The sequence below is a fragment of the Perognathus longimembris genome, chromosome 1 (genome assembly GCF_023159225.1).
Source record: "Perognathus longimembris pacificus isolate PPM17 chromosome 1, ASM2315922v1, whole genome shotgun sequence".
Lineage (NCBI taxonomy): Eukaryota > Metazoa > Chordata > Mammalia > Rodentia > Heteromyidae > Perognathus > Perognathus longimembris.
Window position 1 is genome coordinate 109,166,220 of NC_063161.1, and position 18,073 is coordinate 109,184,292.

Genomic DNA, 18,073 nt, shown 5'->3' on the forward strand with positions numbered 1-18,073 from the left:
ACCTATTTTACTCAGTCCTGCTTGTTTTGTTTTTTCCTTTGGAAAACAATAAAGGCTCTGGACAGTGTTTTCTCACCAGCAGTATCTTTTGCCTTTTGACCAAATCTGGTGCTTCCCTTTGTAGCCTTTTGGGCTTTCAGAAATTCTTTAGTGACATCCACCTCTTTATGTTGCCTTCAATTAAATTCTTGTGGATACAATTGAAACATTCCCACTTATAATGTGTTTTCTTCTTCATCCTTTCCTTTGCCATCTCCTATTCCAATCCTCCTTTTCTACTTTTCTTTCTCCTGTTTTTGGAGATAGCCTTGAATGTAGCCCAGGCTGGTCTCACAATTTACCTACCTTTCCCTGTCCCAGCCTCCAAGCATACCCAGCTTTTTTTTTTTCCATTTTGTTAACAAATGTAACAAAAATGAAGTAATTACTTTAGTTCCTTATTTCTACTAGATTGCTTAGGAAGTTACCATGGAACTAGCCTGTTCTCAGCCTATTTCTTCTGACCTGCCATCAAAACCCAAACAATATTCAAAAGAGTTTATCTTTTATGTGCATTTTGACCCTTTTGTTTGGCCTAACTTAGTATGTCTATGTATTGTGCAAAAGTTCTGAATTTAAGAGTGCCCCATCCTAGTTATACTTTTTGTATATGGTCCACTATAGCTAATAGGATAACAAACTTTTGGTTTGAGTTTCTAGTATTAAATGTAGGCTTACTTTACCCATTTATTGTATCAAATTATGTCTGTGTGTTTAAGTATTGGCGGTGTTTTTCGGTTAATTTTTTGTTTCTCTTAATTCTTAATACATTGCCAGATATTGGGGTATCCAGATACTAGATCTACTTGCTAGTTTGTTATATTCGATAGCAAATTCAGTTAATTTGTACTTCTTATTAATCCATAGTAAGGTTTATATTGCTTAAAAGGTTTTTGTTATTCTTTTTTTGTCAGGCCTGGGGCTTGAACCCCAGGCCTGGGTGCTGGCCCTGAGCTTCTTTTGCTCAAGGTGAGCACTCTACCACTTGAGCCACAGCACCACTTCTGGCTTTTCTGAGTAGTTTATTTGGTGATAAGAGTCTCATGGAGTTTCCTGTCCTGGCTGGCTTTGAACTGCAGTCCTCAGATCTCAGCCTCTTGAGTAGCTAGGATTGTTAGCCACCGGTGCCCATCTTGTTATTCTTTTTTTTAGTGCCTAACCATAGAGCAGCTGGCTGGCCATGGTTTGTGGTCATTTTGGCTCAGATTCCTAAGTTCTAGAATTAGAGATATTACCAACTTTGCCCAGAGTTTAAGGTGATTGTTACTGTTAGCATTTTAATATCAGAGAGTACAACAATATTTGTGTACTACTATCAGAAAACCTATATTTTGATTTTCTGTGAAAGAATAGTTTGTTCTCCCAGGTATCATAAACCTTAACATTGGTTTTTTGTTTGTTTGTTTTAGATGTGTGTAACCTTTAAAAGGCTAATTGCCTTTAAATTTGTGTGCTTATGTCCATTTAGTGCATGAATAAATTTGTGCAATGAGTAACATGTTCCATATCTGTTTCTTTATCATATTTAACCTAGTTGGCCCTTATGTCCTTTTGTTTTCATTCTTATGTTACATTGAACTGTCCTTCGAGTGATTTAATTGTTTGAGTTTTTTAAAATTACAGATAGTACCTTAAGTTAAATGTTATATGTCTTCTGGTAGTGAAAGTTAATAGTTTTTGGCAAATTTCAAGGTCATAATGTCTTCAAATACATGGCCTTCCATTTCTTCAGCTTCACCCAGAGCAAGTGAACTTTTGGAAGTCTTTGCTTCAGTTAAACATATGATATAGTATTAGTAAGCTTGTTAAGATTGGCAAATCTTAAGTAAGGAACCTTACATAATACGTAGCATATGTGTATTTAAGTTTTAGCATATACTTTTCTCTCTTTAAGCTACACCAACTGTCTAAATTCTCCTTCAACACCTTGAAATAGTCTCTCTACCTTAAGGGAAATCTGCCTTGACAAAGTGATGATTATGTATTAATTATTTCAATTTTTTTTTCTGAGACTAGTAATCCAACTTGCTATCTAATGCTGTACACTCATTGACAGGCATCCTACCACCTGAGCCAGTCCTTTTTTCTTTTTTTCAAATTTTTATTATCAAACTGATGTACAGAGAGGTTACAGTTTCATACGTTAGGCATTGGATACATTTCTTGTACAGTTTGTTACCAGTCCTTTTTTCTTAAAGGGCTGTTTGTGTCTGTGTGGGCTAGTCCTGTGGCTTGAACTCAAGGCCAGAGCGCCGTCCCTAAGCTTTTGTGCTCAAGGCTAGTGTCCTGCCACGTAAGCCACAGCTCCATTTCTGGATTTTTGATGGTTTATTGGAGATGAGCGTCTCAAAGATTTTTCTCCCGAGCTGGCTTTGAATTGGGATCCTCAGATCTCAGCCTCCTGAGTGTTAGAGTTACAGACTGTTGGTGTTTAAAGGGATTTATTAAGAAGAAAAGGTTGAGGAGTTTTTTTGTTTGTTTTTGTTTTTGCCAGTCCTGGAGCTTGAACTCAGGGCCTGGGCACTGTCCCTAAGCTTCTTTGTGCTCAAGGCTAATGCTCTACTACTTGAGCCACAGCTCCACTTCTGGCTTTTTTTGTTTATGGGGTACTAAGGATGGAACCCAGGAACTTCATGCATGCTAGGCAAGCACTGTACCACTAAGCCACATTCCCAGCCCCGATTGAAGAGATTTTTTTTTTGTCCTGAAAGCCTGCAAGACTAATGTCCTCAAATCTTTTAGGAGAGGATTTTGTGTGTTTGTTAAATGTATTTTCATTTCTTCTTCTCTGTGTGTATGTATGTGTGTGTACGTATGTGTGTGTGTGTGTGTGTGTGTATGTGTATGTGTGTTACATGTGCCAGTACAGGGGCCTGAACTCAGGGTATTGCACTCTTGCTTAGTTTTTTCACTTAAGGCTGGCTGTACTCTCTTACTTGAGCTACACCTCTTCTTTCAGCTTTTTGATAGTTAATTGGACATTTTCCTCCCATGCTGGCTTCTTACTATGATACTTAGATTTCAGCTTCCTGAGTAACTAGGACAACAGTGTGAGCCACTGATAACAGGCCATTTCTTAACTCTTAATTATCTATACTTATATTTTAACACTGTTTTCAGATTAATATAGTTCTGGATCATTCACCAGATTTGACTGTCATATATCTTATGGCCCTCTCCTGACATTTTAATCTTTGTTCTTTGAGGGAGTAAATACATTTATTTTACTAGTAAGTTACTAACTAGTGGGGAAACATTTTCATTTTGAAAAGATGAGTTCACAATACACTCTACTTATGCAAAATTCCTTTATTTTCAAGTTTTATTTCTATTTACTACTATTTTCTGGTTGGAATGTGTGTGTTTTTTAGAAATATGAAGATATAATTGAACAAAATATCAACATAGTTTAAAGTGTTGAATTTTCATTGAATTACTTATAAGAATGATGTGGCTACATGAGGATTACATTTTTTAAAGTATAGTATAGATGTGTACAGAGTAGTTAAAAACACCTGTTTCATTGAAGGAAATTTAGTGGAAGGTTAACTTTCATCTTAAGTACCAAGTTTAAGATAGTATAATCCAGGCAGAGTAATTTTGATCTAATCTCTAATCATTTCAAACATGAGTAGCTGCAGATATTGTTTACCATAATAAATCTCAAATAACTTGAGTTATCCTAAGGTTTTTGAGGCAGTAGGAGAAATTAAGCTTCATTAACTAATTTTAAACTTTTTTTAGGTAAATGAATTGGTGGATGCCAGAGATGTCGGCCTTGGTGCTTGGTTTGAAGCACATATACATAGTGTTACTAGAGCTTCTGATGGACATTCACGTGGCAAAACTCCACTGAAGAATGGCAGTTCTTATAAAAGGACTAATGGAAATGTAAATCATAATTCCAAAGAGAACACAAATAAATTGGACAATGTACCCTCTACGTCTAATTCAGACTCTGTTGCTGCTGATGAAGACGTTATTTATCATATCGAGTATGATGAGTAAGTGCTCATGCTATTGAGGACTTCATTCGTGTTTTGTGCATAGAAACAAAAGCCTCCTGTTTCTCCATTATTTTAGTCTTTCTGAAGAAATCTTTTAGAGGTCATGTGTAATCTGTTACTTTTGTTTTATTTGTTTGGTGATTGTTATCTAGTGAGTAATGTCCCTTCAAGTCTTAGTCATCTGGCTTGTAAGTGATTTATTTTCACCATCCTAATATTTGGCTTAATTTGGGATACTCAGGTTTTTGTTTGTCTTTTTACTATAAACAATATTTTGTAACATGTTAGTAATAGCCATTAGAATGAGGTAATTTTATTTATTTATTTATTTATTTATTTATTTATTTATTTTGCTAGTCCTTTGGCTTGAACTCAGGGTCTAGGCACTGTCTCTGAGCTTCTTTTGCACAAGGCTAGCACTCTACCACTTGAGCCACAGCACCACTTCTGGCTTTTTCTATATATGTGGTACTGAGGAATCGAACCCAGGGCTTCATGCATGCTGGCAATCACTCTACCACTAAAGCCACATTCCCAGCCCAAGGTAAAAATATTTTTAAAGTTTTTATTGAGATTACTTACATATAAGTTGTTCATTTGAATGAGTACAACTTAAAGTTTCTTAGACACATCCACAGGATTTTTACATGATCACAAAACAAGTTTAGAACCTTTTTGCTCCCCAAAAGGAATTCCATTGTCATTAGCAATTACTTTCCATTCCTCCTTGTAGACAAAATATATTCTGAAATACTACTGTGGAAATGGTGTTCAGACTTGGCCTTGAGAGCCTAGACTAACACAATTTTTAGCTATTCCTTAAAATATATTTCAGAGCAGGGTGCTGGTGGCTCACATCTGTAATCCTAGCTACCTAGGAGGCTGAGATCTGAGGATCATGCTTCAAGGCCAGTCCAGGTAGGAAAGTTCATGAGGCTTAGAACTTCAATTAATCCCTAGAAAACTGGAAGTGGTGCTGTGGCACAAAGTGGCACGGCAGTAGCCTCGAGCGAAAAGGATAGCATCCAGGCCCTGAGTTCAAGCCTCAGGTCCAACAAACAGCAAAACTTTCACTATAAAATTTACTGTTAGAACAAATTTAAGAAAACATTAAAAACACTAAATGAACTTAAATCTCCACTCAAGATACCTTTATATTTTGAAAATATTACCAAGTTCTTTTCATGTATAAGAGTTCAGATTCTTAGAATGGTTGTGAATTTTCTTAACCCAAGATGATGTAAGAAGACTTTGGTAGCAGCTCATATTTCCAGGATACCTGGAAAGGGATAAAAACAACAGAGCCCTTTAAGTTTTCTTTTTCTGATATTTCTTGTGGTTATGGCTAACCTACCTACTGATAATTTGAAGTGAATCATCATAGTGTTTTTTATCTGTTAAGGTTGCAGTTCAGGCAGAAGAGAGTTTACTGGGAGAACCAGCCTGCACCAGGTGTAGGTAGGCAGAGCATAAATGTATAGCATGTAGCAACTTGACTAATAGTGGAGATAGATTATATAGAGAAAGGTGAGGAAGAGGTGTGGCCACAGTGGATGCAGAAGTGACCTCAGAGCCTGGGGTCCTTTTGCTCACTCAGGTGATTACCACTTTTGGGCAAGTGTTTCTGGTAAGGCTACATGCTATCCTTTACAAAGAGGGCTGTTCAGGGGCTGGGAATATGGCCTAGTGGCAAGAGTGCTTGCCTCATATACATGAAGCCCAGAGTTCGATTGCCCAGCACCACATATATAGAAAATGTCCAGAAGTGGTGCTGTGGCTCAAGTGGCAGAGTGCTCGCCTTGAGCAAAAAGAAGCCAGGGACAGTGCTCAGGCCCTGAGTCCAAGGCCCAGGACTGGCAAAAAAAAAAAGAGGGCTGTTCTCCCAGGCAGACCTGACATCATGGTTAGGGATAATGGAACCAGGAATGAGAATGAGTATAAAGTTGGGGCATTTGCCAGGACTAATAATGTTGGTGAATTGGGAGTGCAGTAGAAAAAAGGTTAGAGTCAGTGTGTGGAGATAGTAAGTTTATATGCCATGGCATAGTGGCAACATTAGTTGTGGGAGACTTTGGCTATCTATATTAACCGTTGCCAAGAAGTAGTATTTTAAATACTTCACTGAGTTTTCTCTCTTGACAAGCTGGAGAAATAACTACAAAAACTGCTATGTGAGATCTTATTCTAGCTAATAAAAGTTATTATTTGGCTAAAAATACTTTGCAGAATAGCACAAATAGAAATAATAGTACTGTATGAAGATTTAAACATTAAGTGAGTCAAATCTTAATATGCTTCACAGTTTTTTGTGGTTTTTTTTGGTGGGGGGGCTGGGGGGTTCTGGTTCTGGAGCTTGAACTCAGGCCTTATGAGCTTTTTTGCTCAAGGTTAGCACTCGACTACTTGAGTCACAGCTCCACTCCCGGCTTTATGGATTCATAGTTATAAATAAGCGTCTCATGAACTTTCCTTTCCCGGCTGTCTTCAAATTGTGAACCTCAGATCTCAGCCTCTCAAGTAGCTAGAATTACAGGCATGAGCTACTAGTGCCCGATAGCTTCAAGGTTTTAAAGTCTAATTTTGAAGTAAGATGATCTAGAGAATAGGCCCAACACCTTAAGTTTGATGTAACATTAAGAGCAAAAACATAATATCTTAATATTTATTTGGCTATTTTTTGTTTCTTTTTTGTTTTATTTATTGTCAAAGTGATGGACAGAGGGGTTATTGGCTGTTTTTTTTATTATTTATTTTTATGTCAGTTGTGGGGCATGGACTCAGGGCCTGAGCATTGTCCCTGGCTTCCTTTTGCTCAAGGCTAGCACTCTACCATTTGAGCCACAGCGCCACTTCTGGCCTTTTCTGTGTATGTGGTGCTGAGGAATCGAACCTAGGGCTTCATGCATGCAAGGGAAGCACTCTACCACTAAGCCAAAGCCATATTCCCAGCCCCTGGCTATTTTTTTAATGGAAAAAAAAATTGTCTTGATTAGAATGAATGTCAATGGTAAAAAGAGAGTCTAGATCTAACATACATAAGAAGTCTAAAATACTATTACATGACAGAGTTAAACGTTTCAGTCTTGGTAACCCAAAGCTATAATAGATAAACTGCCTTTGAAATGAAAGGTAACAGAAACTTAGTTGTAAGTATATGTCATTTACATCTTAAAAAAAAAAAAACTATATTAAAGATGGTCTAAAATATATAGAATAGTTGAGCTCATGAGTACAAGTCTTATATAACAAATGGATGGTAGACCTAGAAAGAGTGACCTGGTTTGAATATAATAAATCCTTTCTTCATGGTCATTTGAACAATTAAGTTTAAAAACATGGTGGATTGCTTGCTGATTTTAATAAATCATCAATTTGGATAGAGAAACCATTGAAGAGAGCTGATGGAGCACTTCCCCCATTCTATCCCAGAGACAGTCTTCTTGTATTGCTTAAATCCTCCCATCCCCCAATTCCTGTGCTTGAGTGATTCTCCTATCTCAGCTTCTAAGTGGCTAGAACTGCAGGGCCATGCTGCTGTGCCCAGCCATGATAAACTTTTGTTGAATGTTAAGCTTCAAGAGAGTCAATAGGATGTAACTGTCAAATAGGAGATGTTGTGATTATACTGGACTGGCTGTTCCATATTTGGAGTAATATCCTCCAGCTCCCATGTTGTAAAAACAGTACCAGTACAACTAGGTTTATGATGGTAGAAATCAAAATATAAGCATGATAAACATGTAAATCACAATGAAGAGTAATTGACAGAACTAAATACTTAGCTTGAAAGACTTGAATCATAATAACTTTTATTGTGAACACTCTCTAGTTAGAAGTTCTATATAACACACTGGTAAGTTTCAGGATTAACCAAACTATAGTCAAATCTCTTAAAGATAAAGGTTTGACTTGAGAAGTAGCCAATTTGGAAACAGTCATTGGCTATCTTCCACCTTGGAGACTCTGTGAAGAAACCATTGCTAAAAGAATTTATAAAGTTAGTGATTATAGATGACATTTATCTACAGTATGATTTTTGCTTCCAAACATTGTTTTTCAAGTTCACCTTTTTATTTTTAATACTTTAAGTAGGCTGTCATTCCATTCCAGTTATACTGCTAACTAGGTGCTACTGTATTTTCCTCAAACTAACTTTGTTTTTGTCATATTAGACTAAGCTGAAAGCATTTGGCTATTTGGCAAACCTGTACATAAGCATTACCTCCTAACATCTGAGTACCTTGAACCAGTTGTCCTTGAGCATAGGTGAGAGAGGTAAACGACCTGGATGCTACACGTGCTCTACTGCTTGAGCCATGCCTCCAGTTTGTTTTTTGGAAACTTCTCTCATGGGCTACCCACAAACTGCAACTCTTCAGATCTCATCTTTTTATGCTTTATTATTGACTTTTATTATTAAATGATTCATCTATCATCACTTGTTTTATTTGAATTAACCAATATGCTTATTAGTGTTTAGAGAACAAAATTAAGACTTATAGTTCTAGATATGAAGAAATTATTTTGTTTTTTTTGTGATGGTACTGAGATTTGATTTTAGGGCCTCAAGCTTGCTAGGCAAGCACTTTGCCATTGGGCCATGTCCCCACTTATAAATTGATTTGAAAAGCACTTTTTAGTGGGCATATACAACTTAGCTGTGAGGAAAGCTACCTCCCTTCCTCACCCCACAAAACCTGTTACTAGGGACAAATTACACCTGAATGAAAGCTCTACTTTTAAAGGTATTTTCTGAAAAAAAAAAAAGAAGGATTAAAAGTAAGCAAATGTCTAAGTAATATAGACAGTTGTATATCATTAGTCAAGAAGGCAGCAAGTGTTAAATTTTGACAAGCTTGCACTTGTTCGCTATTCCTGTGTGTTCATGCATGCTTTTTATTCCCATGAGATATATTCTGTTTAACATACTAAAAATTGAGTTGAACAGCTTTAAGGATCCTTCAACATCTAAACTCACAAAACAATATTCTTGAGAAAGTAGATCCTGAAGCTACTGATGAAAAGCAACAGGAATCCTGAAAGACAATAGTTTCCTTAGTGTTTCTGACAAGTACTACCTATCTATGGAATATCTCACAGTGCTTACAATAATGTTAAGCCTTAGGTGCTATATTCTCAACTTACTTCTTACAAGTAGGGTTTCTTGTTTGTTTTTGTACCAGTACTGTGGCTTGAACTTGAGGCCTCACACTTTGATTGGCTTTTTGGATCATAGCTGACACTCTATCACTTGATCCTCACCTACAGTCCAGCTTTTTTGCTTAGTATTTGGAAATAAGAGCCTCATGAACTTTTTTGCCCAGGCTGGCTTCGAACTGCAGTTCTTATATCTCAGCCTCCTGTACTCAACTCACAGTCATGACATGTGCCTATAATAATGTTCTTTTGTGTTTGATTTTATTTTTCTTGAATAGTAATAATTCATTTAGATATAAGTCCTGTGAATGGTGGTCAGCCTCCAAGGGATAAGAAAGTGATAAGTAAATATGGAGATTATTAGTGTTATTTTTCATTCATATGTGAATGCTGTAGTATTCTAATTTAAGTTAAATATTACAAGTATTGTAATAATTAACATATTATAAATAATTCAGAGATATTATTTATGGGTTACAAATGATGGTAAGTTATTCTATAGGGCAGTTGATGAATAGGCTTAATGCCTTTCACAATTGAGCCTAGTTTAGCCCACAATTGCATATGCTAGGTTAGGTAGCATGCCTAGACTAAGGATTATACTTGGTTAATTGTTGATGAGATTTGAAATAGTTGAGATAAGCTCTGGTTTCATTGTAATTAATAGGATTATTCCTGATACAAATGGGAATTTTTGCCTTATTTCTGGAGTCTGAAAGTGGAATTGAGCTAGTCCTAGTTATAGAAGAACTGATAGGTTTACTATAAGGATTTGTGGTGGTTTATGGCGTTTAACAGTCCATTATCTTGATTGAAGCATATTTGTGATAATAGCTATTATTAGGATTTTCATTCTTATTATTTTATTTATTATTGATTTTTATTATTAGGATATGTTATCAGGACTAAGGATTCTCTGGCTTGTATTAAATGTATTTGGTAGCAGCTTCTGTGGAGTGGGCATTTGATTTGCAGTTAGGGTAGGAATAATACCATGCTAATTTCTAAATCTACTAAAATGAATAGATGATATAAATTAAGCATTGTGATTATAATACCTGAGAGAAGAATTGGTATAACTCTGTGGGGCTAATTCTTTTTAATTATTAGTGAGCCAGGCAGTGGTGGCTCATACCTATAATCAGGAGGCTGAAACCTGAGGATGGTAGTTCAAAGCCAGCCTAGGCAAGAAAGGCTGTGAGACTCTTATTTCCATTTAACCCCAGAAAACTAGAAGTGGCACTGTGGCTCCAAGTGGTAGACCAGTAGCCTTGAGCAAAAGAGCTCAGGGACAGCAACCCTGAGTTCAAGCCCCACAACCAAAAATAAATTTCAGAAATCATTGAATATTTTTATTATTATAAAGATGATGTACACAGGGGTTACTGTTTCATAGGTCAGGTAAATGAGTCCATTTCTTTTTGGATAGTGTCACCCTTTTTCTCTTTCAGTTTTTTTTTTTCTCCTGTCTCCCACAAGTTGTATGTTCATTTTCAACATAGTATCTACTGAGTAACTGCATTTCTTCACCCTTTGTCCAACCATTTCTGTGCATTCCCTTGTCCCCCCAAAGACAAATGAATGAACAAACAAGTCAAAAGAAAAGAAAAGCTATTGTTTCTATTTCCTGGGATTTGTTTCGATAAATATTATTTTATATGAGCAGAGCCATTATACCTTTGTGTTCCTCCCCTAAGCGTCCCGTTGGTCTCATTGAATACCTAGAGTCCTGTATTCCTGTATAATTTATCATGGTAGTGTAAAATGTCATTGCGTTTAAGTACTGCATATTTTGTATCTACTCATCTATTGTAGGGCATCTTGGCTGTTTTCATAACTTGGCTAGTTTGGATACTGCAGCAGCAGACATGTATGTGCAAGTGCCTTTATAGTATCATGACTTGTAACATTCTGGTAGATCCCCAGGAGTTGTATGGCTGGGTCATAGGGAAGTTCTATGTTTAGAAGGGTTTTTTTTGTTTTGTTTCTTTTTTTTTTTTTTTTGTGCCAGTTCTGGGGCTTGAACTCAGGGCCTAAGCACTGTCCCTGGCTTCTTATTGCTCAAGGTTAGCACTCTACCACTTGAACGACAGCACCATGCCCAGCTTTATCTGTATATGTGGTGCTAAGGAATCGAACCCAGGGCTTCTTGTATGCTAGGCAAGCACTCTACCACTAAGCCACATTCCCATCACCCTATGTTTAGTTTTTTGAGGACCCTCCAGACCACTGTCTATAGTGGTTGTATTAGTCTATATTCCCACCAACTGTGTAATAGGGCACAGGGATAATTTTCTGGAAAGATATAAACCAGTATTTTTAGGTGGTGGCAAAGCAAAGAGTTTAAGAGAGTGGAGAGGGAGGGAAGACACTGTTAAGGAAAAGTGGGGGCTTGAGATAGATGGCATGTGGTTAAGGGGATTTCAGCTTTCTAGGGTTTGGAGAGAGTGGGAGGAGTTTATTTTAGTAAAACAAGGTTAAAATAGAACGACAAACATTTGCTCCTACTCATGAAGGAAATGGGAGTTAAACAATCAAACCAATATTTTTGGAGTATGGATAGCTTTATAGCGGAAGTACTATAGTGTAGGATGTCCTTAGATAGCATGAAGAATTTTGACATTTTGTAAGACCTCAGATTTGCTCTGCTGTTGCTCTGCCATTTAATCCACACCTTCAGCTGGCTTTTTGCCCGTTGTTTTGGAAATAAGAGTCCTGTTGAATTTTCTGCTCAGGCTAACTTTGAATTGTGATTCTCCAGGTCTTAGCTTCCTAAGTGGCTAAGATTACAGGCATGAGCCACTGGCCCCTGGCTAAGATTTTTAAGTTATTTAGAATAGATTTAAGAATAATCGAGCCTCAATTTTATTAAAGGTCTATCAGAGTAACTACTCAGATATAATTTTATGTTTGAGGAGGGGCACCTGATCATAATAATGGGTTTAGATGTCTTGTTATATGCATGGGGCTAGTGTTGAGGGTGGAAGTGTTTTTCATGAATGAATGACTATATAAAAATCTGGAGATGGGGCTGGGGATATAGCCTAGTGGCAAGAGTGCCTGCCTCGGTTACACGAGGCCCTAGGTTCAATTCTCCAGCACCACATATACAGAAAACGGCCAGAAGCGGCGCTGTGGCTCAAGTGGCAGAGTGCTAGCCTTGAGCGGGAAGAAGCCAGGGACAGTGCTCAGGCCCTGAGTCCAAGGCCCAGGACTGGCCAAAAAAAAAAAAAAAAAAAAAAAATCTGGAGATAGGGAACTTAGAGTCATCTAATGAAATAATTAAAATTGAGGATAGTTTTGCAGATTTACCCAGAAAAGGGTGTTTAAGATGCTGATTCTTGAAGGGATCCCATAGCTGTGGGACTTGGGTGAGATTTGGCTATGGCCCAGAGATCTGTTTTTCAAACTGATAACCCAAACTGGTCACCCAGGAACCTTTTAAATATACAGAGCAGCAGTTCTCTTATATACTACAGAGTTTAGGAACTCCATTGAGAATTAGATTTGAACTCTAGGTCTTTATTTACGTGGTTTTGGTGATTTTTTTTAATCGTTTAGCTTTAATTACCTATTTTACTTGGCATATGTTTTTTCCTTACAAATTTGAAAAAATAGTTAATAATAACAGAAGCAAACTTTCTGATTTATTACTAATTAATGAAAATTATTTTGGTAAGTATTCTTGTCTTTATTGGAAATAGCATATTTGAGGCATAAATGAACTTAATTGTATTGCTTCCACTATTATCAAAAGTTATCCACCATTGTTAATGTGTTTCAAAATTGAGATTTATTCTCATGTAATTTGTAAAGCCTCAGTGTAAGCAGTTTTTTTTATCTGTGAGTAAGGTTAAATGTAAGGTGTTAACTTTCCTAATGTTATCTATTAGAGTAAGAAATGCCTTTTTCATATGGTCTGACATTAAAGATTAAAGATTGGAACCTGCCTACAGATGAATGATGTCCTTATTTAAACATCTTAGTTGCAGGAAGCTATGTTTTGAAGGAATAGGGTTTTGTTGACAGCACTTTCTTAATAAAGATTGAGTGTTTTAGAATTATTACCTTATAAGCCACTTTGGACAATATATTATAACTTATATGGTAAACTTGTTTTTTAAAACCATGAAGCTTCACTTGTTTGTCTAAAATTTAATACTGTGGGCACTACCAGTTGTCTGTGATTAGCAAAAAAAGTTTTATTTTTAACTAGCAACAATGTCATAGTGTTAAAAACATGTACTTTGAAGGATAACTCAAAAGAATCTTAGTGCATAGGATAACACAAAATTTGTAGGGAAATGTAAGCTTTCATCTCACCAAAGTATTTCTAAACTCTGAAAGACAGAATATGTTATAACTGTAGTAGAATAATACCTTTACTTCCATGTTCTGAGCACCTGAAGGTCATGCTTAAAAGAGAGAACCCTAGTTTCTTTCTTCCATGGGGTTAGAGACTGGATTTGGCTTACTAATATTGACTTGATTGATACATTCCTGCCTTTATGTGCTCCAGTTCCACCTTAAACCCTACTTTAGAAGTTTTTTAAGTTTCCACCCCTTGCAAAATAGTTCATGTAGTCTATACAGTCAGTTCTCTTCAGTGCAGATAAACGCTGGAAGGTGTCAGCTGCATGGGCTAACTTTCAGTAGCTTCAACTGAACATTAAGCTTCATGAAAATGGGACTGTTTTGTTAGTGGCTGCCTATACTTGAATACTCTTGAGTACTAGTATCATTCACTACCTACAGGTCTTTGCTCTTGCTTTTAAGGACATGGAAAACATAATAAAACATTTTTCTTAGTGATTTGCATTTTATATTATGTTTCTGCCTGCTGTGGTTTGGGTATGTTACCCAAGACTTCATGTGCTGGAAGCCTGATCTTCACTGTCAGAGGTGGTAAGCCATTGAAGATGTGGAGCCTAGTAGAAGGTTCTTAGATAATTGAGTATATACCATTGGAAGGTATTCTCAGCCACTGTTGCTCTCTGGCTTCCTGTTTTGAAATGTGATGTCTTCCTCCTACATTTGCTTTTGCAATTGTGATACATTATTGGACCAAATCTACTGTCCTTCACCAAGAGCCAAACTAATGGGGTTCAACTGATTTTAGACTTTGAACCTTGAGAACTGAGCTAAACAAACTTCTTTGCCAAATTACCCATCCTCAGCTATTTCATTATAGTAATGCATAGCCAACCAATATACCACCTATTTATATCAAGGGTATTCAGAAAGAGGAGGAGACATAATAGAATCAAGATCTTTCTCAGGTGTAGTGGCCATGGTTCATGGTGGTTAAGATCTTCAGTCATGTAAAAGATTTTCTATTTAATGAGTTGGACATGCTTTCATACATTTGTATGCATGCTTTATATCCCAGGATACCCTAAAGTTTGAATGTGGTACGTACCTATGCCTCAAAAATTTCTGTTTTTTTTTTTTTTTAACACGAGATCTTCCCATCTATCTCAGGCTTGATCTTCCTGCCTCAGTTTCCTGAGTGCTGGGATTTTCAGGTGTGTAGCACCACACCAGATGAAAACAAATGCTGTTTTTCAGTATAAATGCCGTGACATATATATATGTCTGTATTTGTCTTGAGAGTACAGGCAGAGGAGATAGCTCTTGTGTTCCTGAAGAGGAACATGGGATAGCAAGGATAAAGAAATAGGAAACATGACTTCTTAACAGTAGATGAGTGTGGGAGCTGGGAACATGGCCTAGCAGCAAGAGCGTTTGCCTCGTATACGTGAAGCCCTGGGTTCGATTCCTCAGCACCAGATATATAGAAAAGGCCAGAAGAAGTGCTGTGGCTCAAGTGGCAGAGTGCTAGCCTTAAGCAAAAAGAAGCCAGGGACAGTGCTTAGGCCCTGAGTCCAAGGCCCAGGACTGGCAAACAAACAAACAAACAAAAACAACAACAAAAAAACAGTAGATGAGTGTGGAAATGAAGTAAAATGAAACTGAAGGTAAATAAAACTTTTCAGATTAAGATCCATATTTGTTTCTACTACACTCTGTAAAAAAAAAAAAATCCTCTTAGAGGGCAGTAAAAGAAATTAACACCTGGACTAAAAAATAATTTTGGAAGATTTGACAGGTAAACCCACTTGGTTGAATGGTAACTGACTTAATCGGCCATAGAAAGCTGAAATCTAAGGCCAAGAAGCAAATGAATAATGAAGTACAGAGGGCATTGACAGACTTTGGGAAGGTTCAGGCCTTGGACTCAGGCACTTGAGAGGTAGACACATGCATAGGACCCAGAACAAGTGGCTTGGTTAATTTCTTTTGAAGAATATTTTAACTATTTCTACTCAAAGTTTAAACCAAGAAGAAGACATTGTATCCAGGAAACAGGATTCAACACAGGAAATAAGGATAGGAGAGAGCCCCGCCTATGATTTGTAAAACAGCTAGGTCTACAGAGCAATATGTTCAGCTTGGAGCTGGGCTCCGGTGGCTCAAGACTGTAACCCTAGGGCTGGGAATATGGCCTAGTGGCAAGAGTGCTTGCCTCATATACGTGAAGCCCTGGGTTCTATTCCCCAGCACCACTTATATAGAAAACGGCCAGAAGTGGCACTATGGCTCAAGTGGCAGAGTGCTACCCTTGAGCAAAAAGAAGCCAGGGACAGTGTTCAGGCCCTGAGTCCAAGTCCCAGGTCTGGCAAAAAAAAAAAAAGACTGTAATCCTAGCTAATCAGGAGGTTGAGATCTGAGGATCACTGCTCAAAAGCCAGCTGAGGTAGGAAAGTCCATGGGACTCTTATCTCCAATTAACCACCAAAAAAACAGAAGTGGCACTGTATCTCCCAGTGTTAGAGCACTATCCTTGAGCGAATAAGCTCAGGAACGATGCCCTGGCCTTGAGTTCAAGCCCTATGATCCATGAAAAAAATGATTTTCAGGTTAAAATAGAAAGCTGCTCTAGAAGAGATTCTCTGAAGGCCAAAGGATTAATGTAATACCTGGAATATTTGAACATAGAACATAGAGAAGATTTATAACTGATAGAAGGGAGATAAATGAATCATAGTTATATCAAAAGTTAGATACTCAATGGAAAATGGAGTTTTGGAAGAAACAATGATTAAAATATACTTCATTACTTAGCTGTAAATACTGTTCAGTGATATGTAAAAAACTAGGTATTTACAAATGACATAATATACTGAAGAGCAAGCAAGTTTGTCAGCCCTTGTTAAAGAGGAGTCTAGACTGAGGATATGGCTCAAGTGGTAAAGCACCTTGTCTACAAGTATGAGGCCCTGAATTCAATTCTGTTTTGCCCAGCATGTAATGTCTAGAGCTAGATGATCATTTCGACATGTGTCCCTGCTTCTTACTACTAAGTTATTTAACTTCTGTTCTGTCTCTATAAAATTTGGGTAAGATAGCTCTTAACTCTATCCAAGGGTTTTGTAAATATATCAGTAGATCCTCATATATGTTAATAATCATAGGTGAGAATTTAGAGGAAAGTGAGTTGGGTATGGGTTGTAAGTAGAGTAACAACTAAATTAAGTGTCACCTTCATATTAACATCTGCTTCCCAAAACATCCAACTGGAAAACATGCAAAATATTTCTTTTTAGAGTTTGCAGGAAGGAGGTGACATCAGAACTGAGAACATTACTCTTTTAAAAAGGCCTGCTTGAGCTGATGCCTGTGGCTCACACCTATTATTCTAGCTACCTCAGAAAGCCGAGGTTCACAGGACTGCAATTCAAACCTAGACCAGGCAGAAAAGACTGCAAGATCCTATCTTCAATTAACCAGCAAAATGCCAGACGGGAGGTGTGGCTGAAGTGGTAGAACACCAGCCGAGCAAGCAGGCTAGTTAAGCCTGAGACCTTGAGTTCACCCTTAATTGTGAGGAGAAGAAAGCAAAGGTCTGTTTATATAGTTGGCCCATGGCTAAGTTTTAGGAACTTAGCTGGAAATCTAGAATTTTGGTATATGCTCTAAAGCGAGTATTTCTATGACTTAATCACTTGAAAGGATGAAGCATGTCTACTGTGTCTGGATTCCTTAGGGTCACCCCTTATGTCTTTTCCTTTTGATTTTGTTTTGTATCCTTTGGCTGTAGTAAATTGTAGCTGTGAATACAACAGCATTCTATGGTCTGAGGAGTCATAAGCATTCTGAATCATTGGCACATAAAGTGTAACAAATCCCACATTAAGTCTAATGATTTCTTATTTAAGTGTTCAAAGTTCTTGAATTCAGGTCTTGGTGACTTACATTTGTAATCCTAGCTACTCAGGAGGGTGAAATTGGGGAGATTGGGGTTCAAGGCCAGCCAGACAATAAAACTTCATGAGACTCATCTCAATGAATAAAAAGTTGGGCACAGCGGTTTGTGCTGTACATCCCAGCTATTTAGGAAGCCTATAAAGATTGCAGTGCAGACTGGCTCAGGCAAAAAAGTGAGACACTATTCAGAAAAATAGAAAGCTTTAAAAAGGATTGAGGGTATGGCTCAAGTGGTAGAATATCTACATAGAAAATATTAGGCCCTGAGTTCAGATCCCAGTATTGGAAACACGATCCCCTTCCCCCCCAACACACACACACATACCACCACCACACACACACACACACACACACTTAAGGTAGTCAGATGGTGTGGCATGCCTGTAATACCAGCACTGAGGAGTCAGAAGCAGGAAGGTTATAAATTGGAGATTAGCTTAGACCATATAGTGACTTTCTGGACAGCTTAGTTTACACAGCATGAGCTGGTCTCCAAGTAATGACTGTGAAACTATTCAGTTTCATATATATTTTTTCAAAATACTTTCATTCTGAACATCTTTTTTAAAATTTAGGCAAAGGGAGAATATTTTTGTTATTCA

At 37.4% G+C, this 18,073-nt stretch overlaps 1 protein-coding gene across 1 annotated transcript in view; it reads left to right on the top strand.

Moving 5' to 3' along the window:
• Positions 1 to 18,073, top strand: part of Uhrf2 (ubiquitin like with PHD and ring finger domains 2) — a 70,917-nt gene that overhangs the window by 19,930 nt on the left and 32,914 nt on the right. The window contains exon 3 of the mRNA XM_048346948.1: positions 3,784 to 4,043. Coding sequence (XP_048202905.1) covers positions 3,784 to 4,043 — 260 coding nt within the window. The remainder of the gene's footprint in view (positions 1 to 3,783; positions 4,044 to 18,073) is intronic.